Source organism: Leucoraja erinacea, chromosome 16, assembly GCF_028641065.1.
Source record: "Leucoraja erinacea ecotype New England chromosome 16, Leri_hhj_1, whole genome shotgun sequence".
NCBI lineage: Eukaryota > Metazoa > Chordata > Chondrichthyes > Rajiformes > Rajidae > Leucoraja > Leucoraja erinaceus.
The window spans coordinates 16904312-16931969 of NC_073392.1; the positions used below are offsets into that span (position 1 = coordinate 16904312).

The 27658-nt window shown below is 41.4% G+C and overlaps 1 protein-coding gene across 2 annotated transcripts in view; it reads left to right on the forward strand.

The window, feature by feature from the left end:
* LOC129704549 (metabotropic glutamate receptor 7-like) overlaps positions 1 to 27658 on the forward strand; it is a 464128-nt gene that overhangs the window by 429519 nt on the left and 6951 nt on the right. For both annotated transcript variants that reach the window (XM_055647732.1, XM_055647731.1), the window contains exon 9: positions 2118 to 2364. In XM_055647732.1, the coding sequence (XP_055503707.1) occupies positions 2118 to 2364 (247 nt within the window). The remainder of the gene's footprint in view (positions 1 to 2117; positions 2365 to 27658) is intronic.

Consider the following 27658-nt stretch of genomic DNA (forward strand, 5'->3'; position numbering starts at 1 on the left):
ACAACATTTTGCAGTCTTTTCCACTGCTCAAGTTGCCGAACTAAGCCACAATGCAACCGGTCAGCATGCTCTCTACTGTGCACCTGTAGAAGTTCGAGAGAGTCCTCCTTGACTTAGACTCTCCATAATCTTCTCAGGAAGTAGAGGCGCTTATATGCTTTCTTTATAATTGCATCCGTGTTCTTCAGTTCTTTAGATCTTCAGAGATATGCACGCCCTGATATGAACACTCAGGGGGATGTCATTGACTTATGCTTCTATGGATATGATAATGAAATATGGGAAATAATACGAGCGGCTCACAAAACAAAAGTATTTTCTTTCTCTGTGCGGTAACAGCAAGTGCTATCACACTTAGTGTTAGTTTAGTTTAGGAAACAGGCCCTTTGGCCCACTGAGACTGCACCGACAAGCGATCCCCGCACACTAACACTACCCTATATGCACTAGGGACAAATTACATTTATACCAAGCCAATTAACCTACAAACTTGTATGTCTTTGGAATGTGGGAGGAAACCGGTGCACCCGGAGAAAACTCATGTGCTCACAGGGAGAACGTACAAACTCTGTACAGACAACACCTGTAGTCAGGATTGGTTGTCACAAGCAGCATTTTGTTCGATTCATAAATTATTTTAATATTCATTTGCATTTCCCTTCATGTATTTTCCAGGTCATGTGCGAGGCATGGGAGCATTAGGAAGGGTGGGATGTTTGAAAAGGTCAGGAGTGATGGAAGGAAGTTTAAAATGAAACATTGCTTCCGTTGAGAAGTGAGGAAGATGGCAAATCTAAAGGGGAAAGTGTAAGAATGATAGAAATAGAGCAATGCTTTTGGCAATCTAATCTTCTCACTTCCTGAGAAGGTAGTTGAGGCAGGTATGCTCCCAACATTGGACAAGTATTTGGATCGTCAAGGCATGAACAATGACCAAAGGCTCTGTTACTTGTGCTGCATGACTCGAAAGCACTGCATGATAGATTGAAAGTATCAGTGCAGTTTGATGAGCAGAAGGATGTCTTTGTGCTATGACTACGCACTATCCCAAGAAAAACGTTCCCTTTTCTGTGTACTTCGTGTAAGCAACTGCAGCAATTGATGCCTTGCTTTTATCGATGATCTAATGGTGGATTCATGAGTTCATTTTGCAGGGCAGATCATTTTGCTACTTCTTGTTATTGTGCCTATGGTGATCTAATTTCCTGATGGAAGATGTATTTTGAATTCCTGATATGAAAGTGAGAAGTAAAGATTTCATTCAGGTGGACTGGAGTGATATATTAGATAAGAAACTGATACAATCTTGGTGCAACAACTATATTTTTGATGTTGTGTAGCATTCTGTGCTACATGCTCCCTGAACAACGTACATGGCCTGTCTAGAAATGATATAAAAATGAAGCATTGCATATATATTTTCCTCCACCACGTTAGTCATTGCGTACATTGTTTCTGCTTCCTGTCCTTTCAAAGCCTTTCAAACTCCTCTGCGCAATGATCTCCCAGGTGACATGTAAATTATAAATTACTCATGATGAGCATTGTAAATTTTTGTCCATCTTTGGTGTCTTCTTTACCCTCATCTATTCCCTGTGTAATTATAAATCAACTTTTGAGGTTACTGCATCGGACTTTTGGAAAGAGAGTTTATCTCAAAATGTGACATTGACTCGATATCAAACTATATTAGGGCACCGTCTTTGCTGGGTGGCACAACTGGCAGAGCTGGTGCTTCACAGAACCAGGTACAAGGATCCCATCCTGACCTGTGGTGCTGCCTCCATGGAATTTAACATTTCTCCATTAGATCACGCGGGTCACCCCAGGTCTTCCAGTTTCCTACCACATCTCAACCTTGTGCCAGTTAATTAGCCATTGTAAATCACCTTTATGTCATTGGGTCACAGGAGAATTGGGAGCAGTTCATTGGCTTATATGTTGGAGAAATGGTTTCAGAGAAATAAGTGTGGGGAATGGGACGGATGGGAATAATCTCAGGGTTGCACGTACTTGATGGACTGAATTGCTTCTTTCTATGTGTCCACATAAAATATATGGAAACGGGTTGGGAAACGGACCAGCAATTGTCATCTGATCCTTTGTTACTTTTCCAGATGTATATACAGACCACCACCCTAACCATCTCCATGAACCTAAGTGCTTCAGTGGCTCTGGGAATGCTCTACATGCCGAAGGTTTACATCATCATCTTCCATCCAGAGCAGAATGTTCAGAAGAGGAAGCGCAGCTTTAAAGCAGTGGTTACCGCGGCAACAATGTCCTCGCGACTGTCCCACAAAGCCTCAGACAGGCCGAATGGTGAAGCCAAAACAGAGCTGTGTGAAAACGTAGATCCGAACAGTAAGTAGATGAGACATATGGATAAGCTTATTGTTTAATATGCTCGTCTCCACGCAGTGGACCAGTTACTGGATCTAAGCGCTTGAATTTAACAATAATTTACAATGAATTAACGATAAAAGGAATTCTGCCTTGATCTAGTGCAGAGTTTTTTCTCAAGCCCTAATGCGCAATGATCAGCACTAACCCATTTTGATGATACTGATTGGGTTTTATTCAATGTAATTAATCCTTGCATCATTACATTTACCAAATACTAGTTTTTCAGAGTGCACCGAAAATTATAGTTCAGGTATATAAAACAGATAATACTGGAAACACTCAGCATGTCAGGCAGCGTCTGTGTAAAAAGAGAGTTCCCAGCATTTTCTGTTTCTATTTCTAACATTTGTGTTTTTCAAAATTGAAAACAATGGCAGAGTCCCATCTCCTTTGCCAATGCTTCCGTTGTGTGCTTAAAATGGTCACTAATATGAAGATTTTACTCCAAGTATCCTCTAATAGGGCAGCACAGTGGTCATAAGGAATAGGAGTAGAATTAGGCCATTCAGCCCATCAAGTCTTCTCCGCCATTCAATCATGGCTGATCTATCTCTCCCTCCTAACCCCATTCTCCTGCCTTCTCCCCATAACCTCTGACACCTGTACTAATCAAGAATATATCTATCTCTGCCTTAAATAGATGCACTGACTTGGCCTCGACAGCCTTCTGTGGCAAACCATTCCACAGATTCACCACCCTCCGACTAAAGAAATTTCTGCTCATCTCCTTCCTAAATGAACGTCCTTTAATTCTGAGGCTATGATCTCTACTCCTAGACTCTCCCAAGATTGGATCAAATGACTAAAAGCTCTTTCAATTGTAGAGAGATTTTTTTGAAAAGAGCTAAAGGTTTGCTAAAAGTTTTTGTATGGGTATTTACACTATTTGAAGTCCTCATCTGCACAACCTGTAGTAAACTTCATCAGAAGGCAAGATTAGCAATAATATCACAGAATCGTACCACAAAGTGTGAGGAAATTGTGAATTTGAGAAGAATAGGTACAAGTGGAAGGTATTTCAAAAATGTTTAAAATATCTCAATACGTTAAATTTAATGCACTGAGTGTCAGTCCTGACATTTTAGTTTAGTTTAGTGAAGCAGCACAGAAACAGGCCACTGAGACCGCACCGACCTGCGATCCCCACACATTAACACTATCCTACACACGTTACGGGCAATTTACATTTATACCAAGCCAATTAACCTATAAACCTGGAATGTGGGAGGAAACCAATGATCTGGGAGAAAACCCAGACGATCATGAAGAGAACGTACAAACTCTGTAAAGACAGCACCCATAGTCGGGATCGAACCCGGGTCTCTGGAGCTGTAAGGCAGCAACTCGACCACCGCACCACTCTGCCGCATATCTCATTCAAAGAGAGTGACCGAATAAACCTGCCAGTTCTCCTTTTGATGTTGTCAGCTGTTGAATTTGTTTGTGCAAATTGGAGTCCATCATAAGAATGTTCTGGGTTTTAGTGACGTGTCATTTCATAAACATTGTTTTGTTATTATAGGAGTGCTTCACACTACCTGGCATCTTCATAACCTATAACAGGAATATAACAACCCACTGCATTATGATTTAATGTGTATACCTGTTTCTTGTGGCTTTAATTGTCCATCTCATTAGAAGGAGGGCCATGGACCCCGGAGCTTTTTGTCATTTACTGTCATTTTTTGTCTGTTATACCCATTGGACTTTTTCAAGTCAAGTCAAGTCAAGAGAGTTTATTCTCATGTGTCCCAGATAAGACAATGACATTCTTGCTTGATGTAACACAACAGAGTATTGTAAGCAAAAATACAGAACAGTTCAGTTCAATATACACATAAATAAGCAGATAAAGTGCAACTGAAACTATTAAGCTACATTGGTGCTAAATTATATTCTGCACTCTGGTATTTTTTCTCTTCGATTTACTAGTTGTGCTTACTTGTGTTTGACATGATTATATTTATGTATAGTATTATCTGATTTGATTGGAGAGCACACAAACAAAATAATTTCACTGGATCCCCGCACACCTGACAAAAAAATAATACCAAAAATGAGCTGATAACTAGTCCTGTATCTTGTTCACCTTCCTGAACATTCGCATATCACTTGATTCTCCTAATATCCAAAATCTGTCCTTGTCAAACCAAGCATTTGTGGGCGGCAGATCAGTAGAGTTACTGCCTTACTGTGCTTGCTGTGCCAGAGACTCGGGTTCGATCCTGACTATGGGTGCTGACTGCACGGAGTTTGTACATTCTCCTCGTGACCACCTGGGTTTTCTCTGAGATCTTTAGTTTCCTCCCACACTCCAAAGGCGTAGAGGTTTATAGGTTAATTGGCTTGGTATAAGTATAGATTGTCCCTAGTGTGTGTAGGATAGTAGGGATCGCAGACTCGGCGGGCTGAAGGGCCTGTTTCTGCGCCGTATCTCTAAAAGAAATATATACTCAATAACTGCACATCCCTGATCTTCTGGCAAAAGAATATTTTCTCTCAGCTAAGTCCTAAATGGCTGATGCTTTATCCTGACTTGATTCCCCAGAAATCTAGGTGCTCGAGCCATAATTTTATGTCATGAGAATGTATCTAAATCATTCAGATTGTTAAGTATTGATTCTCTTTTTCAATCAGTTGCAAATATGGAATGGTAATGACCGGTATCATTTAATTCCATAAAATATTGATTTTAAATAATATGAAAATAATAAATATGCCACATCATCCCACTGGTGGAGCTTCGCTCTTCAAATAAACCAATTTTCAAATCCTCCCATATTCCATCTTACAAACTATCTAATTGTCTAATTTTCACTGCATTTTTTTTAGGAGGCAAGATTCTATTTTTGTTTTAGTCTAATTCTCCCTTGGTTTAAAATTGAGCCTCTCAACTTTGGAAATAAATACGGTTGATATATATTGAGTGTATAGCAATTGAGATACACTGAAGATATATATGATGCTAAAGGGGATGTCCCACTTGGGCAACCTAATCCGCGAGTTAAAACTTTACATTTTGCGCCTCCTCCATATCTCTCGGCCTTTTCTGTTCTACCCGTCTCTGGCCTTTGTCCACCAATCTGCAAATCAAACCTCTCCCCTACCTGTATCCTCCTATCACTTGCCAGGCTATGTTCTGCCCCATCTCTTTCAGCTTTCTCTCCCCCCCCCCCCCCCCCCCCACCCCATTACAATCAGTCTAAGGAATTAACCCAACCAGAAATGTCGCCTATCCATGTTCTCCAGAGATGCTGCAAATTACTCCAGCGCTTTGCATCTTTTTTTGTAAACAGCATCTGCACTTCCATGTGTCTACATGTTACTTAGTGTTTTAAATATATACCTAACTAGACTAAGTGGGACCCGTTGGGTCCCAGCAGCACACGGGAGGGCTGGTCCCCAACGCAATATTCCCCATCTCCCCTTCAACATTTTTTAAACATTAATAACTCTTTTATTTTTCATCAATGGGAAAAATCCTCTTGTCCTGCGCAGCGGAGGGGGACTGAGTAAGATGGCCAAAAATCACAGGCGTAAGTGACAGCGTTTTTTCTAAAATCAATATACAGAACACCAGGAAGTGGTCAAGATAAGACTTAGTAAGGGAGTAGACTTAGTAATATAGATTATCTATAATGCCTTTGTTTAATAGAAAATAGCTAGTGGTTATGGCACATAGGCTCATGCGTGATTTGGGTGAAAGGGAGAGGAGAAAGGGAGTAATTGGATCAGATCATGGAGCCACAGTACAGGCTCTGTTTTCAAGTAATATATTCCGTTCTCTTTTTGGTAAACTTTGATTCTATATTATTCATGGTTAAATGATGGGATAGAAAGCAAATTAAGACGAAAAGACATAGTTTGTATTTATATAGAGCTTTTAAAAAGACTCCCAGTTCATTTTGTGGGAGGAATTGAGTATCAAAGGGAGCTGAGCATTGCACCACCTGAGAGATTAGGGCAGCAATCCTGGTCAAAGCAGTTTTTAAACAAATTCTTAAATACGGAATAAGTGTTGAAGAGCTGGAGATATTCAGGAAGTGTCAGGCCTTGGCAATTTGTGAACACAGTTACTAATGGTGGGCTGGTTAAATTCAGGAAAGATCAACAATGGAAGGACATACATAGGGTTTTGTGGCTGAATCGATTCCAGAGATACAGGGTCAGGGCCAAAGGGAAATTTGGAAATGAGGACAACGTTTTTAGAATTAAGGTATTATTTGACTATGAATTATTCTAAGTAAACAAACATAAGGGGAAGCTGGCAACAGCATTTACATTCCCCTGAGCTAATGATGGCAGAGCAGATAGCAAATTTAACTTCTCCTATGCTGCCAATTGTAGGAGAATATAATTACAGCTGTGACAAATTCACATCAAAATTGTTTGCATTATAAATATGGTACTGTGTGTTCTTTTGAAGGTTGATTTTTTTATAATTGATCAAACAATACAACATAATTAAGAAATTAGAATAAGCGAGTTTGGTATTCTGACTGCGTATGCCCAGGTCATAGGTCACTCACTATAAACATTCTTGGTAGTTGTGAATCTGCATGGGTGCAGACCTGCGTTTCGTCTGTGGTTGAGCCCGGGTCTCCGGCGCTGCGGGTGCTGTTGAGTTGCTGCTGGGCCATCCCCTCCCAGGTGTCTAGTCCCTCTCCGGGGGTGTCCGGGGTGATCCTGGGCTGGCGGGGCGGTGGCGGATGGACTCGCAGCCAAAGCAGGTCGGAGGCGCTGGCTCCTGCTCTGCTCCAGGAGACCGGGGACCATTGGCTGCACCTCTCACCTTGTCCAGTGGCTGTCGGTTGGCCCAGCGGGGCAGGCGTAGTTGAGCTGTGGTTGGCGCTTTGTGCTGGCTGTGGGCCTGGAGGCCGCTGCTTCGAGCCGGTGTCCCATCGGTCCGGATGTCTCCGGCCGCCACCTGGGTGGGGATGGGGGGGGGGGGTTTGGCAGCGCTTGTGGCACCGGGGACCCGGGTTCAATCCTGGCTGCGGATGAGACGTGGGTCTGTGTGCACGCAGCTGTTGAGAATGTCTCTCCGCCGGTCCAGTCTACTCCACCCCCCCCCCGGCTCCACTCGCATCTGACCCCTCTATCTCACTGTTACACTCCGCTCTCCCGCTACCTGGCACCCCCATTTCTCAGAATAAATATATTTTTACACATAAATCATGAATAAAGACACAATTTATACAGTCAGCGCTTCGTTAACTTTTTCTTTTTAGTGTGACCTTTGACAAATCACATGATTCCTTGCATTTTTTGGAATACCGAACTCGCTTATTAAAAGTTAAAGATAACATCACAGGATTAAAGGCAGCATTGAGACTGTTTCTTTGTAAGGTTCAAATTCTGAAGTGATTACCAATTTTTCAGGGTCATCCATATGGATTAAATATATAATCTCCCACTCAGCACTGTGCACACCAACGGTGAAAACCTGAACAGCTAATGGTGTTCCTTTGTTTAAAAAGGGAAGTAGTGAGAATCCAGGGAATTACAGGCTAGTGAACCATGTGTCAGTGGTAGGGAAGCAATTGGAGAGCATTTTTCAGGATTTTGGTCGTTGTGGTGGCTTTATACATGGCAGGTCACATCTTATTAACTTGATTGGAATTTTTTGAAGTGCTGGGGAAGATATTGAGGAGGGTAAGGTGGTGGATATTGCCTAAGTGGAATTTGTCCACATGTTGTCTACATGGTGCTAAAGTTCACCATGTTAGTCTGATCCAGAAGACTATGAATGCACTGGATTAGCAGTGACTATTGTATGGATTCACAATTGGCTTGCTGATCTAAGGTTAGTGATGGAAGGATAATATACAGGTTGGAGGTTGGTGGTCAGTGTCATTCTGCAGGGATCTGTACTGGAACCCCTGTTGTTTGTAATATAGCTAAATAACTTGGACATTTAGTAATTTAGATAAGTTTGCAGGTGACAAGCTTGGATTGTTTTCCTCTGGAATGCAGGAGGTTGAGGGGAGACCTGATAGAAATATATAAAATTCTGAAAGCATACATAGGGTATTAGTCAGAACCTCTTTCCCAAGCTGAGTTTAAAGGATATATGTGGGGCAAGTTTTATTTTTACACAAAGGGTGATGAGTGCCTGGAATACGCTGCCAGGGGGTGGTTATGGAGTCAAATATGATTGTGACATTTAAGAGATTTTTGGATAGGCTCATGTGTATATAGGGGGTGGGAGGACCATGAATTATGTGCAGGCAGATAAAGGTTCATCTTGGCATCATGTTCTGCACAGTCACTGTGGAGTACAGGGGCTCTTCCAGTGCTGTACTGTCCTGTTACCAATCTTACATGGTCATCCATAAGCATGAAACATCTCTGGTTTAGTACTGTACACAGCACGGGATAAAACATCACTGAGGTATTAAAGTAGAGTGAATTTTTCCTTTCATTTAAACAGTTCTGTATAGTGTGTTGTAAAGAATATTAAGAGTGTGAGTGAAAAGGGCAGATGATGAAATCTTTAAGAATTTGCCCAAACAGAGTGGGCAATAAAATGATGGGTGTTTAATTTTTAAAAGGACAATTTAACGTTTACTATCTCCTAGTTTAGCCGATGATAAACGGTTGAATACCTCTGTTAAAATGCAGGAGAGTTAAAAATCTGAGAAGCAAAAGATAGAAGGTAATTGTACTGCTTTGAAACCAAGTGTTTTTTATACTACTTTGTAGATGTAATTTATTTCACTATGTGGTAAATCCATGCAATTTTAGGTCGGAAATGAATGTAGCAGATTGTTAGCATAATGATAACATGAGAACAGAAAATTCTTGCTTAATCTATTCATGATACACAGAGATCTCATTAATTGTCTCCAATGAAAACGAATTAGTCCTGTATTTATTTACCTCATGTAATGTAAGCGATCTATTTTGGGATTTAGCAATGTATCCAAAATGACTCACTGGTGACTCTGTAGCTTACAGAAGACAAAGTTTAAGGTGTTGTATAATTATCTCATAATTTAGCTATAAATTTAGATCTACATTATTGCCTCAAATTTAGCTCATTCATTAGACAGTCTTGAGGGGCATGGGTGGTGCGACTGCAATCCCGTTCTATGTGTTCTGTAGTGGCTGAAGAGGCCAAAATGTCTGCTCGTGACAAGGAGACTCCAGCTTTGCAATGCCTTCCTGCATGCTGCTTCTCCATTTTGATTAAATACAAAAAGATCAATGATTTCCACGTTGGAGAGCCAGAACCACATCTTGAAACACATTTGCTACGGTAGCCACAGGTTGCACCTGGCCTGGTAATAAATAATAATAATATATTTTATTTTCGGGTGCCTTTCAAATCTCAAGGTCACCTTACAAAGATTAAACAGAAGAGAAAAAAATATATAGTCGGAGAAAAATAAATAATAAGGACATCATCAATACACAAATTAAAGATAGAAATCTCTCCAAAGACACAAAATCAAAAAATTTAAAAAAAACACAATGTGAATAGAGAGCAGCGGCAGCTAGACCGCGCCAGTGTCCACTCTCCCTTCCGACAGCCATCTTGGACACAGACTAACAAAGTACCTTACACACAGAAAAATCATCGCCCCACAGTGGTTACCACTGTGGGGGAAGGCACAAAAGTCCAGTCCCCAACCCCAGTTCTCCCAACAGTCAGGCCTATTAAGGAACGGAGGCCCGATATTCCTGGCTGTTCTAGCCGGGTGGTCTTGCCCCGACGTCGGGAGAGTCCTCACAGCGGCTGGGCCACCTGGAACGGCCGCTTCCTAGCAGGGGATTGTCGGCTTCCGAAGCCGACAAGGACGCACCGAGTTGGAGCTCCCAGGCTCCCGATGTTAATGTCGGCGCCGCCCGTTCCACTACGCAGACCCGCAGCCCGGAGGTGTTGCTCTCGGCAGTCCAGCTCACCGATAATAAAACTTTGATATTATCAATGGTAATTGCTAAGTTGGAAGCATTGTTTAATAAAACTCGGCCAAAAACATTGCCATAATTGCACCGATACAGAGCAAAGATAATGAGCAATGATATTATGCAAATTATTTGATATTCAAAAACCGTGCATTCAGGTAACTTAAATTTCAGTGATTGCTCCCGTCATCCATGAGAATCAAATTGGATTTAATTAAAAATAAAATTATATTTTGCTATTTATCCAGAAGCTCTCACAAATCAAGGCTAATTAAATATTTGTTGATCCATAGGTAGCTTTTAACAGAGTGAAGTATCCCAACCTGTCCATGCTTCATTTTAATTGTTTGTGGATAAAAGTTTTATGTTCATTGCATTCACATCCTGCATACGTATTTGATTTTGTTCTCCCACTTCTCACCTCTATTCCACATAACTGCCAGCATAAATTCACTGGGGAAAGGACATCAACAAATCATAATGTGGATTTTTGAACATACATTCCATCCAATATCTTCCCCTCACAAAGAGAGAGCAAGCAAGAATGCCTTTGTTCTTTTATTAACCTCTTGGTACATAAGCATTAAATCATTCAGGCAAATGGTTTGTTCCAGCTCATAAACTATGTAGTATTTCCTTTCAGCTTTTATTCTCAACAGTTTGTTCCTTCTGAGATTACTCTATAGCATGAAGAAGATACATTTTCTTACTTGAATTACTTCACAATTTTCATCTTACTAACACCCATGCTCTTCTTATTTTTATATATATTCATTCATGGGTCATGCAAGCAAGACCCTCATTTATTGCCTGTCCCTTCTGGTAACAGTCTCTCTTAAAAGCATCTAAAACATTTTTCACAAATTTTAACTCAAATCATTGTAAAAACATCAAGGCACATGGGATCCAAGGTGAGCTGGGTAATAGTTCAGTTTAGTTTATTGTCACGTGTACCAAGGTAGAGTGAAAAGCTTTTGTTGTGTGCTAACCAGTCAGTAGAAAGACAATACATGATTACAATCAATCCATTTACAGTGTATAGATACATATAAGGGAATAACGTTTAGTACATGGTAAAGCGAGCAAAGTCTGGTCAAGGATAGTCCAAGGGTCATCAAAGAGGTAATTGATAGACGCAAAAATCTGGAGTAATACAGCGGGACAGGCAGCATCGCTGGAGGGAAGGAATAGGTGACGTTTCTGAGTTACTGCAGCTTTTTGTGTCTATCTTTGGTTTACACTAGCATCTGCAGTTCCTTCTTACACAAAGAGGTAATTGATGCTGGAATCCTTGTTTGTAGAACATGTTAACCGCTTGGATGCGAGTGTAGAAGGTGTGATTAGTAAGTTTGCAGACAACCAAATGAGTGATGTAGTTGACCTCCTGGAAGATTTTCGAAGGCTTCAGCAAAATCCAGATCAGATGGAAAGTTGGGCAGATGGAATTTAATCCCGAGTGTGAAGCGAGGTAGGGCAGGTACAATGAAGGTAGGGTACTAAAGAATGTTGGTGAATACAGAGATCCAAGGGGCCCACATGCAAGCCTCTAAAAGTTGATAGGATGGTGAAGAAGCCTTATGGTATGCTTTCCTTCATGGGTCATGGCATGGAATATAAGAGTTTGAATGTAATGCTGCAACTTTACTTAGATCCCACTTTGGAGTATCGTGTGCAGTTTGGGTCACCATTCAGTAGGAAGAATGTGATTGTGCTGGAGAGAGTGCAGAGAAAACTCACAAGAATGTTGACTGGATTGGATAGGCATGAGTTCTTTTCCCTGGAGCAAAGGTGGTTGAGGGGTGACAAGGAGACACAAGAGCTTCTGGAATCTTGAGTAAAACAACAAAGTGCTGGAGGAACTCAGGGGGTCAGGCAGCATCAGTGGAGGAATATAGATTGACGATGTTTCGGGTCAGGACCAGCAGACTGAAGAAGGGTCCTAAGCTAAAACATCGTCTGCCCTTATCATTAGCTAATAAGACCAATCAATAGTCTTATAACAACAAGGAAGAAGCTGTTTCTGAATCTGGTGGTACGTGCTTTCAAACTTTTTTATCTTTTGCCCAACAGCAAAGGGGAAAACAAGAATGACTGGGCTCTATGTAGTCTTTGATTACATTTGCTACATTCCTGAGAAGTGTGATGTGTATGTGGGATTGATGGGGAGAGGGGAGTGACTGATTTGAGTAATGGACTAGGCTGCATACACAACTCCCTGCAGTTTCTTGGGATCTTGGGAACAGCAGTTGCCAAACAAAGTTGTGATGTATTCTGACAAGATGCCTTCTGTGGAGCACCAGACAGACTGTGCCAGCTCCAGGCAAAATACTACTACTTGTCCCAGACCACGCCCCCCAATGATCCATAACCTTGAAGTTATTATTTTTCTATTGCCCATCCTGTTCCCTACTGATGTCAATAATTGATTCCATGTCCAACATTCTTACAGGAGTTGATTAGCATGGGTGTTAGGGGTTATGCTGAGAAGGCAGGGGAATGGGGTTACGAGGGAAAGATAGATCAGCAATGATTGAATGGCGGAGTAGATTTGTTGGGCCAAATGGCCTAATTCTCTCATCACTTATGAACTAATGAGTTCCGGATCATAACCGTCTGTTTAAGAAAGCTTTTTGGCACATCTGCAAAGTATCGTCTGATCAAAACTATGACTTGCCCTTGACCCACGTGTTGGGGAACAGCTTTGCTTTAAATAGTTTTTTAAAAAGTCATGATCTCGCACACCTCATTCGTGGACTATGGATAGTGTGAGCTAGGCCTGAAAATATTACCCATCTCACAATGAATATTTATTTTCTCTGAGAAAACCGTCAGGCCATCCTCTAACTATGTAGCTGAAATCCCTCACCTCTGCAAGCTTGCCACTACATCTTCCTTGAGCCAACTCTAGGGCCTGCACATCCTTGCTAAAACTTAGTGACACGGATTTAATGCATCTCTTCAGTTATGGCCAAACCAGTGATTCATACGTTCAGAATGACTTCTCAATCAGTCTGAAAAAGGAACCTGACTTGAAATGTTGTCCGTCCATTTCCCTCCACTGATACTACCTGACACCCGCCCCCCCCCCCCCCCCCCCTGAATTTGTTTACCATTTTGATTTTTTTGGCTCCGATTTTCCTCCCCGTTGTTATAATTTATGTCCCAGAATCCGTTATGCTTTGTGCTCTCAACTTGCCCTGCACACATATATTCAGATCCTTTAATTTCTTTACATTTCCCTGTCTTACATGTGATCCAATAGATTATTTGTGATTTCTTGCAATTCCGCATTATCTTCCTCACTGTTCATTCTTCCAAATTCCATGTTATCATCAAATTTTGAAATGTTATCCTGCCTATCTGTGTGGTTTTCTCCAGGTGCTCCAGCTTCCTCCCACACTCCAAAGACGTACAGGTTTGTAGGCTAATTGGCTTGGTAAAATTTTATATTGTCCATAATGTTAGTGTGCGGGGATTGTTGGCCGGTTCAGTCTCGGTAGGCTGAAGGGCCTGTTTCCATGCTGTAGCTCTAAACTAAACTATTTATGACTATGTCTTAGAAGAAGCAGTGACAATATATAGAGCAGTGTTTCCAGCAACAACTCACACCAACATCCCCGAGTAAAAAACAACCATTTAAGCCCATTTCCTGCTTTAAATCAATTTGCAAACATTGCTGACCCTATAATTCCATGAATCTCAATTGTGCCGACTTGTCTCTTGTGCGAGATTTAATCTAATGCCTGATAATCCATACAGACAACATCCAGTGCATTCCCTTCTTCATCAATGTTCTTTGATACCATTTAAGTCAAGGTTTATTTGCTTTTCACAAATCCATGCTGGCCTTCTTTTATCAACACAAAATCCTCCAAATGTATATTGATCTTTCCCTGATTACTGATTCTAAACGCTTCACTACAACCTAAGATAAATCGATTGGTTTGCATTTGCCTAGCATTCAACGAGTACATTTTCCAGTTCCATCACATCTCCTCAGCATTTGGGAGGGTTGGAAGATAATGGTGATCCCTTTTAAAACCAAAGAGAGATGGACACAGTCTTTGAATGACTTTAGTTGCTTGCTCCAAATGGCTCCATGTACGGAAGTTGCAAGGCGTACCACTTCATTTTTTCCATTCACCTGGTTCTTCAGAATGTTTGCATTCTATGTCAGGATTTTGCTTTGCCCTGAAGATTCAATACACATGATCTGCAACTTATTATTCACAGCAGTAACCTTTTTTTGTTTTCTTTTATCGATATAGAAACATTTACATATTAAATATAGAATTCCTGCACTGCTCTCAGTAATATGTTCATTGTTAGTGATATGGGCAGTGCTGGCAAAGCCCAAACAAACTGCCCTTGAGAAAGTGGTGTGAGCTGCCTTCTTAACTACTATTGTATTTAGACTTTGGGGATACAAGCCCTTCGGCCCACCGAGACCGTGCCGACCAGCGATTGCCCCATACAATAAACTACATGCACAAGGGGCAATTTTACTACAACTTATCAAAGCCAATTAACCGGCAAACCTGTACGTTTTTGGTGTGGGAGGAAACAAGAGCATGCAGAGAAAACCCACGTGGTCACACGGAGAACGTACAAACTCTGTACAAATAGCACCTGTAGTCGGGAACAAACCCAGGTCTCTGGTGCTGTGAGGAAACAATTCTGCCACTGCCCCATTATCGTTCTGTTGGGTGTGGTGTTCCAGTATGTATCAATGATTAAAATAATTGTAAATTTTCCAAGTGGGATTCTTTGCGACTTAGAGGGAAACTGTGGGTGCTGGTTTTCCCTTGCTTGCTTGCTGGTAGAGATTGTCGGTTTACGAGTGCACAATGAACAACTTGTTCTGACTTCACCAACATCTGTTCTTCTGATTTAGCCCTTCTGTACAGAGTGCAGATAGACCTCCTTTCCAAGGTAAAGGTTAAAGCCAAATGTGCCAAGTTGACCATGCAAATAAGGTATCAGCACAACCAAGTGGCTGACTGTATATTGCATCCTAGGATATAGAAAGTGATCAATAGAGATTTTGTATTGGCTTTTTATTTCCCAGTCTATTCCCTAACTATCTTTTTCAAAATTAAAATCACACATCCTCCAATGTGGTGCCACCAACATGCAAGTTTCAATTACAAGGCTAATCATTTGGTTCATGAATAATACCATCTGTCTCTCATAATATACTGGGATCACATGACGTGTTTTAAATGACAAAAACAACTTAATTTAGGCCCACACAGTTTGCATGTTCCGCATGACACAAAATTCAAGAACTAAGTTCATTCGTCAATATTTCCCAGTACACCAAGAAAATAATTCACTCAGAGACATAGAGCACAGACACAGGCCCATGCGCCCAACTTCTCCATGCCAACCAAAATGCTCCATCTAAGCTAATCCCATTTGCCGTGTTTGGCCCATACCTATCTAAACCTTTCATATCCATGTATCTGTTCAAGGACTTCCTTCAATCATTAACAAATCTCACAAACAGTCTCAAAAATCTGATTGACCTGTGAGTTTTTTGAAGGTGTGCCAAAAAAATATCGATGAGGGCAGAGATGTAGATGTTGTATATATGGACTTCAGTAAATTATTTGACAAGGTTCCTCATGGTAGGCTGCTCTGGAAGGTCAGATTGCATGGGATCCAAGGAGAGATAGATGAATGGATAGAAAATTGGCTTATTGGAAGGAAGCAGAGGGTGATGGTGGAAGGTTGCTTCTCGGACTGGAGGCCTGTAACTGGTAGTATGCCTCAGGGTTCGGTGCAGAGCCCATTACTGTTTGTCATCTATATCAATGATTTAGATGAGAACATACACGGAAATATTAGCAAGTTTGCAGCTGATACAAAAGTGGGTGGTTTCGCAGATAGTGAAGATGGTTGTGAAAAATTGCAGCATGATCTTGATCAGTTGGCCATGTGGGCTGAGGAATGGTTGATGAAATTTAATGCAGAAAAAATGTGAGTTGCATTTCGTGAAGTCTAGCATGGGCAGGACCTACGCTGTGAATGGTAGGGCTCTTGGTAGTGTTGTAGTTTAGAGGGATCTAGGCGTGTAGGTGCAGAGTTCCCTGAAGGTGGATCAGGTGGCCAAAAGGTCTTTTGGGACATGGGCCGTCATCAGTCAGAATATTGAGTATAGAAGTAGAAGTCATGTTGCAGTTGTAGTTGTATAAGATGTTGGTCAGGCCACATTTAGAGTATTGTGTTCAGTTTTGGGCACAGTGAATGGCTTAATTCTGCTCCTATGACTTATGAAAGGTCAAGTCGAACTTTTCAGACAGAAGATCAAATAGATCTGTCACAGCGAATACATTGACAACAGGTGTTGCGTGAAAGGATCAGTTTGGTTTTTGATTTTATTTCACCATCTGTCAGATTCCATTGAAAATCAGTCTTAAAATTGATCACAGTTGAAGCAGTTATGACAGATGTAGTAAACTCTTCCGTGTTTTCCAGATATGTGTGTTGTCACATTTCCAGTTATAAATGCGAGTGGCTGTGTACCCCAGCAAATTATTTGTTCTCATAAAGGCTCATCGACTAAGACATTCACCTCTCCCTCTGTAACAACTGCTGAGCGTTTCCACGTTTTGCTGTTATCATTTCTAATTTACAGTATCTGCACGTTTTCTTTGGAAATCATCTCAAGACTTTTACCATTTAAGATTCTCATTTCCTTGTTTAAAATTAGTTAAGACCATCCTTTGACTATATCTGTAGGCACCCCTAACACATGAAATGGGCGGCGCAGCGACACAGCCATAAAGTTGCTGCCTCACAGCACCAGAGACCCGGGATCCATCCTGACGACGCGTACATTCTTCACGAGTTTCACATTCTTCCTGTGACCCCGTGGGTTTTCTCCGGGTGCTCCGGTTTGCTCTCATATTCCAAAGATGTGCAGGTTTGTAAATTAAGTGGCTTCTGTAAATTGCCCCTAGTTTATAGGATGACAAAGTGGGATATCATGGGACTTGTGCGTAGGTGATCAGCGGTTGACGTGGTCTCGGTGGGCTGAAGAGCCCATTTCCATGCCGTATCTGAAAAACTAAAACCAAACCAAATACCCTGTTCTTCTTAACCCTGTTCTGTTTCGATATTCTTCTTTGCCTCATTACTGATTAAACCTCTGGCTACCAAAAGATAATGTTTTGAAACGTTTATAAAATCCACCTGCCATTTCATTTCTACCATCTCCTGTAAAATACTATCACTTTTGATCACCCCACTCAAAACTTTAATGCACCTTACACTTTAATGCACGCCAGTTTGAGGAGCATTTTTTCAAAAGTTTTGGGCCTAAATTAATTCCTCCTCCAAACCCATTCCCCTACGGCCCATGTGACTATCAAATTAATAACTGGCATGGCCAAGATTTTACCTGGAATAGCCTCAGATGTTTCAAAACGAGAGAGAGAGTCTTTTGGAGAGATGTACTCCCTCCAATTTTTGAATTTAAATTGTTAAGTGAGTCGTTAGAACTTGGGGGTCATTACTACAAGTGAATAATTGGCTAGTACGTTTGCATCACAGGGATGGCACAGTGGCGCAGTGGTAGAGCTGCTGCCTTACAGCGCCAGAGACCCGGGTTCAATCATTACTACGGGTGCCGTCACTACGGAGTTTGTACCTTCTCCCTGTGACCGCAAGGGTTTTCTTCAGGTTCTCCGGTTCCCTCCCATATTCCAAAGATGTGCAGGTTTGTAGGTTAATTGACCACTGCAAATTATCCCGTGTGCAGGATAGAACTAGTGTGAATGGGCGATTGCTGGTCGGCATGGATTTAATGGGCTGAAGGGCCTGTTTCCACGCTGTATCTCCAGAACTAAACTAAAAACTAAACACCAGTATTGGCAATGTTGGAAAGTGTGCATTTTAGACAATAGGTGCAGGAGTAGGCCATTCGGCCCTTCGAGCCAGCACCGCCATTCAATATGATCATGGCTGATCATCCCCAATCGGTACCCCGTTTCTGCATTCTCCCCATATCCCCCTGACTGCGCTATCTTTAAGAGCCCTATCTAGCTCTCTCTTGAAAGTATCCAGAGAACCTGCCTCCACTGCCCTCTGAGGCAGAGAATTCCACAGACTCACAACACTGTGTAAAAAATTTTGTAAGGAAAATATTTTTCCCTGATGGTATTCACAAACATACATCCAAGCTTATTGAACATTGTTGTAATGCTTTGGTGGTGATTATGGAATTATGGCTGGAGACCAATCACTGTAAGTTTGACCTGATAGTTTTCAAAATCTTTTTAGCTCAACAATAGATGGAATTCAACTTGATTAATTTATAAGTTTTTTTTTTTAGAAACCATTCAACTAAAATAGCCTGCAGCTCTGAGCGAAAGGGTATCTGGAGAATAAATCCTGTTATCTAGGCCTCTGCTGCTGCCATACACAACTTCTATTAATTTTTAATGTTGAAGTATAATACCCACTTGATGTGACTGGACTTTCAATTGGCAAATAATCGGCCTTTTGTATTTAGCTTTGTGATAGCACCATGGCTGTAGGGCTGGGAAATTATTTGACTGCTTTGGTTGGCCTTTTGAAGCTCAGCCTTGTTGGATTTCATGAATGTAATGCCGGGGTGAAGACCATGAATTGGAACAAATGCTATAGATGATGATAAAGCCCGTTTCCCACTTGCAACACAGACATCAAATTGTTAGAAATAAAAAGAAACAAACTAGGTCCAGTACAACGTACTCGATGGAGACATTATCAGGCATCAGATCTGCTGTCCATACACTTGATCCTTGTCTTGCCAGCTGCAAGTATTAGTCACAGACTGGGAATTATAGAGTCATTTAGTTTAGAAATACGTATAAAAATGGGCCCCTTGCCGATATTGATGGCTCGTACACTAGTCTATCCCTCACACTGGGGATAATTTACAGAAGCCAATTAACCTACAAACCTGCACGTCTTTGGAATATGGTAGGAAACCAGAGCATCTGGAGAAAACCCACATGATCGCAGGGAGAACATACAAACTCCAGATTGAACCCGAGTCTCTGTGCACCCAGGATTGAACCCAGGTCTCTACGCTGTTAGGCAGCAACTCTACCGCTGTGCCACTGTGCTGTCCCTAAGTGAGTTGACTGTATATCCCATTAAATGCAGGCCAGGCCTGACCCTGCTTAGCTGGATAATCACTGGGATTGTCCTGACCATGCTAACACATAGCTTCTCCGGTCTCTGATATTTTGGGGAATTACATGCCTCATAACATAACATAGAATAGCATTAAATTGGGTCCAACTGCTGCTAATGAGATGTTAATTTAACTGATTTCCTGAAGAAAACTATTCTAACATTATTTTGAACATTGACTTCTCTAATTTTAGGTAGTCCCTACTTTCTCCTCCCCTTCTCAGCTCTTCCTCAACCCACTGGCTACACCTACCTCCCCCACCTTAACATCAGTCTGAAGAAGGGTTTTGACCCAAAACATTGCCTATTTCCTTCGCTCCATAGATGCTGCCTCACCCACTGAGTTTCTCCAGCATTTTTGTCTACTTTCGATTTTCCAGCATCTGCAGTTCCTTCTTAAACTATTCTAAGGAGTTATATTCCTGGAATGTACTATAACCATTGGGAAATAACATGAAGCAGTCGCACAAATTGTCTTTAAAGAGAACACTGCTCCTGCACAAAGAACTGTTTGCAGGAAGCACAAGAGTGCTGCTCCTGTGCTCCAAGATAATCCACACCCCATAACTGGACAGATGTACACCCAGTGAGGGACTATACACCAAAAATAAAATCAAGCAGGTTGCACAAGTTTATTTCCACTTTCTTGACTCCAATCAGAATTCAAAAAGTTTGATATTACCACAAAGAAAAATCCAAATATATCTTACATAGAACAGTACAGCACGGGGCCAGGCTCTTTGGCCCAAAATGTCCATTGTAAGCATGATGCAAAGTTTAACTAATCTCACCTGCCTACACATGCTCATTATTTCTCCATTACCTGTGTATCCACATGTCTATCTAAAAATCCCTTAAATCCCACCATGGTATATGCCTCCACCACCACCACTGGTTGAGTATTCCAGGCAATCACAACTCTGTGCGTAAAAAAAATCTTGCCTCTCATATATACTTCAGGCGTTTCTGTTCTCACCTTGCTAAAGCTGTGTTGCCTTTGGTTTGGAAATACTAAAGCTGTGTTGCTTTTGGTTTGGAAATGCTAAAGCTGTGTTGCTAAATTAAAGTTGCCTTGCCTAATTAGTGTTGAGTGCCTCAGTCAGTCTCTGAAAAATGAAAATGTGATTGGTTTGAAATAAAGCACAGCAAATGGTTGCTGATGGCAGTTGGTTTGAAATAAAGCACATGATTAAAAGTATAAATTTGACAACTTCCTGTTTGCACTATATATTGATTTTAGATAAAACGGTACCACTTACGGCTGTGATTTTTGGCCAACTTACTCAGTCCCCCTCCGCTCATCAGGTGCAGAGGGTTTTTCCCATCAATGAAAAATAAAAGTGTTATTAGTGTTTAAAAAATGTTGAGAATCTCTCTCCTGTCAATCATGCCATGAAGGCCATGCCCCTTCCGGTGGGAGGGATTATAAAACCCGGAAATGTGGGTATGGCTCAGTCTCTGCAAGATGGGGGAGGGAGAGGTCATGACTCTGTCTGAGCCGTGAATCAACTGAACACACTGAATGTCTACTGAACAGTGAGTGTGGTGTTTTTGTGGTGTTTTGTGTGGGTTTTATGGTGGTTTCACCCTGCTTGAAATGGTATGAAACTGCATTTGAATGTGGTGGCCTTGCACCCTGCTTGAAGTGGTATAAAACTCCCCTTGAATTTGGTGGCCTTGCACCCTGCCTGAAGTGGCATGAAACTGCACTTGAGTTTGGTGGCCTTGCACCCTGCTTGAAGTGGTATGAATCTGCACTTGAATTTGGTGGCCTTGCACCCTGCTTGAAATGGAATTTCAAGGAATAGCGATGAGTCAACTGCCAGCCCACCAGCCGTGAGTGAGCTGCCAGCACATCAAGCTTGACTGACTGAGCTGCCACCCTGAGAATCCATTTGGCCCACAATGTCTATACTAGTCCTCTGGAAACCAGTCCCTTCAGCCCACAACACCCATACTAGCGCTCCAGAATCCCTGTGGAAAATCTCCGATCACAGACCTGTAGCTAGAATAACAGTCTTCACCACAACCCTCTGTCTTCATAAGGAATAGTAGAATTAGGCATTCAGCCCATCAAGTCTATCATGGTATTCAATCATGGCTGATCTATCTCTCCCTGCTAAGCCCATTCTCCTGCCTTCTCCCCATAACCTCTGTCACCCGTAGTAATCAATGATTACTTCAGTCTTCTGCCTTATAATACATCTACTTGCAGGTATATAATTCCTTGCATCATCTTGTGATGGTTACGTAGAAAATCAACTTCACTTTAGTCAATTTCTAATTTCCAGATTCTCTCTTGAACACACCAGCTCACATTGATTCAGCCCTGGGTCTCGCATAAATTACATTGTACTAAACTCTTAATACCCAACCAAATATTTTGCAATAAACCTGGTTATTTTGCCATATCCCTATATTGTTCAGATAAGAAATGCAGATCCACGTGGACTATAGGAATTTGGGAGAAGATGTCCACTTTTGTTGTATTGATGAACTGGTTATTTAGCTCTGATTTCAGCAATTGAACATTGGAGCTGTACATTTTTATTTGGCATTACTTCAGAATATTGCATGACAAGGAGAGGAGTAAAGATACCTTTCCAAAATAGGAATGTGATCCATGGAGTGGAAAAGTTTTGCAGCAGTTATTGCAACTGCCTCATAACTCTAGATACGATAGTTTTAAACTGCAGGTGGATTTTGTGTCCATGTAGAGTTTGTGTATTTTCTCTGGGACAGTGGCGGTTTCCTCCCACATCTCGGGCACATGCTCATTAATCGGCCATATCAATTATGCTGTAGTGTAGGTAAGCGGCAACAGATTCAAGGGGTAATTGGTGTGCGAGAGGTTACAGTGCTACATGGATTAAGGGGAATGGTTGGAAGGATTGCTCTGCTAGGAGCCAGCATAGACTTAATGGGTTGAATAATCTCCTGCATCATAATAGGTTAAATAAGCCTGTGTATAGCAGGCTTCAACATCTTTTGGTTTGAGGAATAAATATTTTTTTGACTCTCGATATTCACCAGGTGTATTGTTGCCCCTTTGGGATTATCCCAAATCAATGAATGGCTAATATAAAACACTGGTGACGACTGGCTGGTCTCACCTGGGGAGAGAGCACTGGGGCAGAGTATCGAAGTCTTGTTGAATTGTGGATACGCAAGAGTTAATTCCTTCGGGGGGGAGACGGGGAGGGGGAAGGCATCTGGGCGGTGACGGGAGAGAAATAACTAATGTTGTACTCTTGATGCACCTGAGAGATTGGGAACATTAAACACAAAGAATGGAAGTCAAAAGCATCAACAAAAGAGAAAATGAATCAGCTGCAAGAATTTGATTTTGTTTTTTCTTGTCAACCGTGCCTTTTATCTTATGCTTCAATGAATTCCACACGGGCAAATTAAACTGTCGTGTATAAAATGGCCACCTCTTCATATCAGTGATCCATCACTATGTGAATCCATCCATCATTCACTACAACTTTCACTGACTAGGAACCTTTCTCCAATCACCAGTTGTTAAAGATCCAATGCAGACAAGTATTTATTCTTTTCTACTGTAAGTCACCGACATTATTATTTTTTTTAGTCATTGTAGAAAAAAGTGTATAATAAAGGATACTCAGTCCCTCTACATCTCCATCCCCCACCAGGAGGGCCTTAATGCCCTTTGTTTCTTCCTCAATCAAAGACCCAGCCAATTTTCCTCTGCTAACACTCGCCTCCACCTAGCGGAACTTGTCCTCGCCCTCAACAAATTCTCCCTTGACCACCCACTTTCTCCAACTCAAAGGTGTAGCCTTGGGCACTCTCATGGGCCCTGGCTTTGTCCACCTTTTGCTTGCCTTTTTCACGCCAAACAGTCCTTATTCTAGGCGTACACTGGTCCAATCCTCCAACTCTTTCTCCGCTACATGGATAACTGCATTGGGGCTACCTCCTGGACTAGTGCAGAAGTCATGGACGTTATTTACTTCTCCCCTAACCTTCATCTTGCCCTCAAATTCACCTTGACTACCTCAACCACCTCTCTCCCCTTTCTCTATCTCTCTGTTACCATCACAGGAGAAAGACTATCAACGGATGCCTATTACCAACATAACAACTCCCACATTTATCTGGATCACACTTCTTCTCACGTTGCCGCTTGCAAAGATGCTATTCCCAACTCTCAATTTCTCCATCACTGCCCCATATGATCCCAAGCTGAGGTGTTCCATACCAGGACTGATGTCCTCATTCCTCATTCTTCCTGATATCCTCATTCTTCAGGGAATGTGGGTGTGCCCCTTCTGTCATAGATGGAGCCCTCACACATGACTCTTCTATGCCCGTGCCCCCCCCCCCCCCCACCCCCCCCCCCAGATATAATAAGGAAAGAGTTCCTGGGGGTGTGGGAACGAGAGCAGAACTATGTGACACAGAGCCAACACCAGTGAGGGTTCCATGAACAACACGGGAGAAACTACGTTTACTGCAGAAAGAGGACATCTTGGATGTCCGAGAGTGAAAAATATATCTTGGCAGCAGATGTGGTGAAGAAGGAGAATTGGAGAATAGGGAAGGTTTTAAATGAGATAGATGCAGAGAGGAGGTGAATGCACTGATTATCATCTTCAAAAATGTCATGGAATTTTAATATAATTTCACCCTAATGCAGATTCAATTCCTAAGAAAAGAAGCAGAGCGAATTCATGGAAATATAGCCGAGTTAGCCTGACATCCATCACAGAGAAAATGCTATAATGTAACGATAAGAATGTGGCATCAGAATAAGATTGGGTAGAGTCAGCATGGAGTTCAGAAAGGGGATTCATGTTTGACAAATCTGTTAGCACTTTTTTAAAAAGAAGTAATTTGCAGAATTGGTAAACTAGTTGATGTGCTTTTGGATTTTCGATGGAGCTTTGATAAAGTGCAATGGGAGGTTATTATACAAGATTAGAGCATAAGTGATTGCAGAGAGTATCCTGGTGTTCGATTGATTAATGAAATGGAAAGAGAGGGTTGGAATAAACAAGTCATTTTCAAGTTGAGAGCTGTGATCAATGGAGTGCAGTAGAGATTAATTTATAGACCTCTGCTATTCACAACCTATTGCAATGGGTTCGTATGTCGAGACCTGATATAATACATTCAATTGTGCTGATTATACTGAGAAGTGTGCATTGTAAGGAGGATGCAGAAAGGATTCAAAGATATTGACAGGCTACATGAATAGGAGAAAACATGACAGAATATATTGTACAAAATGTAAATGTATCCATTTTAGCAGAAAAAGTTAAGGCAGTGTGAGATTGAATGGTGTTAGGGTGCAAACGGACGTGGCTACCCTTGCCTGCAAACCTTTAGAACTTAATATGCAGGTGAAGCAAGGAATTGGGGAAAACAAGTGTGATATTGTTCCTATTGCAAGAGGATTTGACTGAAGACTGAATATGTCTTACCATCAATGTACTGGGCCCTGGTGAGGATGCACCTGAACTATTATGTACTGGTCATGTCTCCCTGCTTAAGAATATACTTGGAAGAGAGGGTGTGCAATAACTATAGCCCAAAATGATACTTGAAGGTAGACAAAAAATGCTGGAGAAACTCAGCGGGTGAGGCAGCATGAAAAAGTTCTCCTCCTCTCTCTGAAATGAAGAAGTTGTCCTCCTCTCTTCAATTTTAAGAAGTTCTCCTCCTCTCTCCAGCTTGCCCCATGAGGAGAGACAAAATAGCATGTACCTGGTTCACTTTATCCCACACACCTGCGATGTACAAGTTTGTAGATTAATTTGCTTTGGTAAAATTGTAAATTGTCTCTAATATGTAGGATTGTGCTAGTGTATGCGTTGATTGCTGGTCGGCACGGGTTCAGTGGGTCGAAGGGCTTGTGTCTGCGCTGTATCTCTCAAGTCTAAATCGGGCATTACTGGCAGAGTTGCACAATGTCTACATTTTCCCCTTCATGTTGGCAAGCCTCCCTTGCAGCCACACATGCTTATGGTGTCTAGTTGCCTTGAGGAACAGTTGACGAATGGCTTTTCTTCAGTAAAAACTGAAAATGCAAAGGTTAACCCACTGAGAAGTCATTGATCTGGAATAATCTCCCTTTCCCCACTGAAGCCGCCTCACCTGCTAAGTATTTCCAGCATTTTGTTTTTATTTCTGCTTTCCAGAAAACCCGTTTACTTGCCCTTCATTGGGATTTCGCACCTTCATTTCAGTCATTGCTAGCAATTAGTGTAGATGAAATAGCAAAATCGTTGACAATGACTGAATGCAAAAAGCAGTCTTTTCCACTGAATAACTCAAAATATTCACGAAGACCAAAAATATCCTGCAAATTTTCTCTCCTTTGTTACTTGAGAGCTTTCGTCCATAATTACTCGTCTAAATCAGTACCTTTACCTCTTCCATTCCAAGTGAAATAATCTTCACATAAAGAGTGGTTGCCATTGAACACCAAAGGTCCCATCATCAAATGCTGCTCAAGATTCAGAATTCAGTAAAACTCCGATATCTACTGTCCTATCATTCAGAAACCCCAATGGGTCAGCATCTAGTTCACTACATGATCTTTCCCATTCTCCCTTTAAACTCACCAGTGCTTCAATTCCTGCTCTCCTCAGTCTGAAGAAGGGTTTCGGCCCGAAACGTTACCTATTTCCTTCGCTCCATAGATGCTGCTGCACCCGCTGAGTTTCTCCAGCATTTTTGTGTACCTTCGATTTTCCAGCATCTGCAGCTCCATCTTGAACTCCTTTTAAACTTATTGGGTTCACTATTTTATCCTGTGTATTTTTTTCATAAAGAGAAGCCATGAACGTTTTTGGGGTGTTAATAGTCCAACAAAGCTTTCAGTCTAGTACCATTCAAGTTTAGAGGGCATTGGATTACTGCAGATTTGATTTATTATTATTATTATTATTATTATTATTGTTAGTCACAAAATGCTGGGGAGTAACTGTTCTTACCTGAAATATATCATTGTGTATAGTCACAAAATGCTGGGGAGTAACTCAGCGGGACAGGCAGAGTCTCTCGTGAGAAGGAATGGCTGATATTTTGGGGCAAGACCCTTCTTCAGACTCACCGGAAACACCACCCAATCCTTCTCCCCAGAGATGCTCCCTGTCCTGCCGAGTTGCTCCAGCATTTTGTGTCTATCTTCAGTATAAACCAGCATCACAACACTGCTTATACATTGTGCATAGTCATACAGCACAGAAACAAACATTTTAGCCTCGCATGTTCATGCCAAGCCTATTGCCCATGTAGACCAATCCAATTTTTCCATGCTAAATCCCTGTCCTGCTAAGCTTTGCTATCTGTATCTGTCTAAAATCTCTCGTAAACATAGTGATTGCGTTTGATTCCACTATTTCCCCTAGCAGTGGTTTGACCCGTGTTTTGGAAAGTTGCAACTTAACACACCAACTTTTATATTTTGCGTGCTGACCTCTCACCACCCAATTAACCTCTGTTACTAATTTTAGGGAACTCGATCACGCTGACAAAAATGCTCTACCTAACCTAGTCCCATTGCTCGCATTTGGCCCATGTCCCTGTAAATCTTTCCTATCCAGGTACCAATGATTCCGAAGCATATTGGAAGAATTTTAAGAAATATATACTGCATTGGTATTACTATTTAATTTAAATCAGACAACTATAAGTATGTATAGCACTTCATGTTTTGGAACTGAAATCTTTAACTTGGTAAATGACCAATTGATCTCTAACAGTTTCGCACTTATTGGATAGTGTAGGTCTTAATTAAGTCTCTAAATTAGGTCATGAACCCATCGCCTTCAGTGCCAGAAGCAAAAAGTGGAATTAGCTAGGAAAGTCTAATAAATAATTAGTTTTTAAAAGTAGTGATATAAATCTTAATTAAAAATGTTGAAATTACTAATTTTCTTTTGCAATTTTGGTTCCAGTTAAAAGAGTGACTGCAAAGTAGGTAAGCTTATGACTGTTTTTTTTGTATGACTCCGTTCACAGTATTTTAATCAACTAATTGATTGTTGAACCCTGTAATGTGAAGGAGAATAAAATGTGGTGTCTGCAACAAGCTTACAGATTTAGGAACAGATCCACCCGTGAAATGTGAGATTCAGCTCGCGGGCTTAAGTTGTCATCTGGAAAATGACCTTTTGAA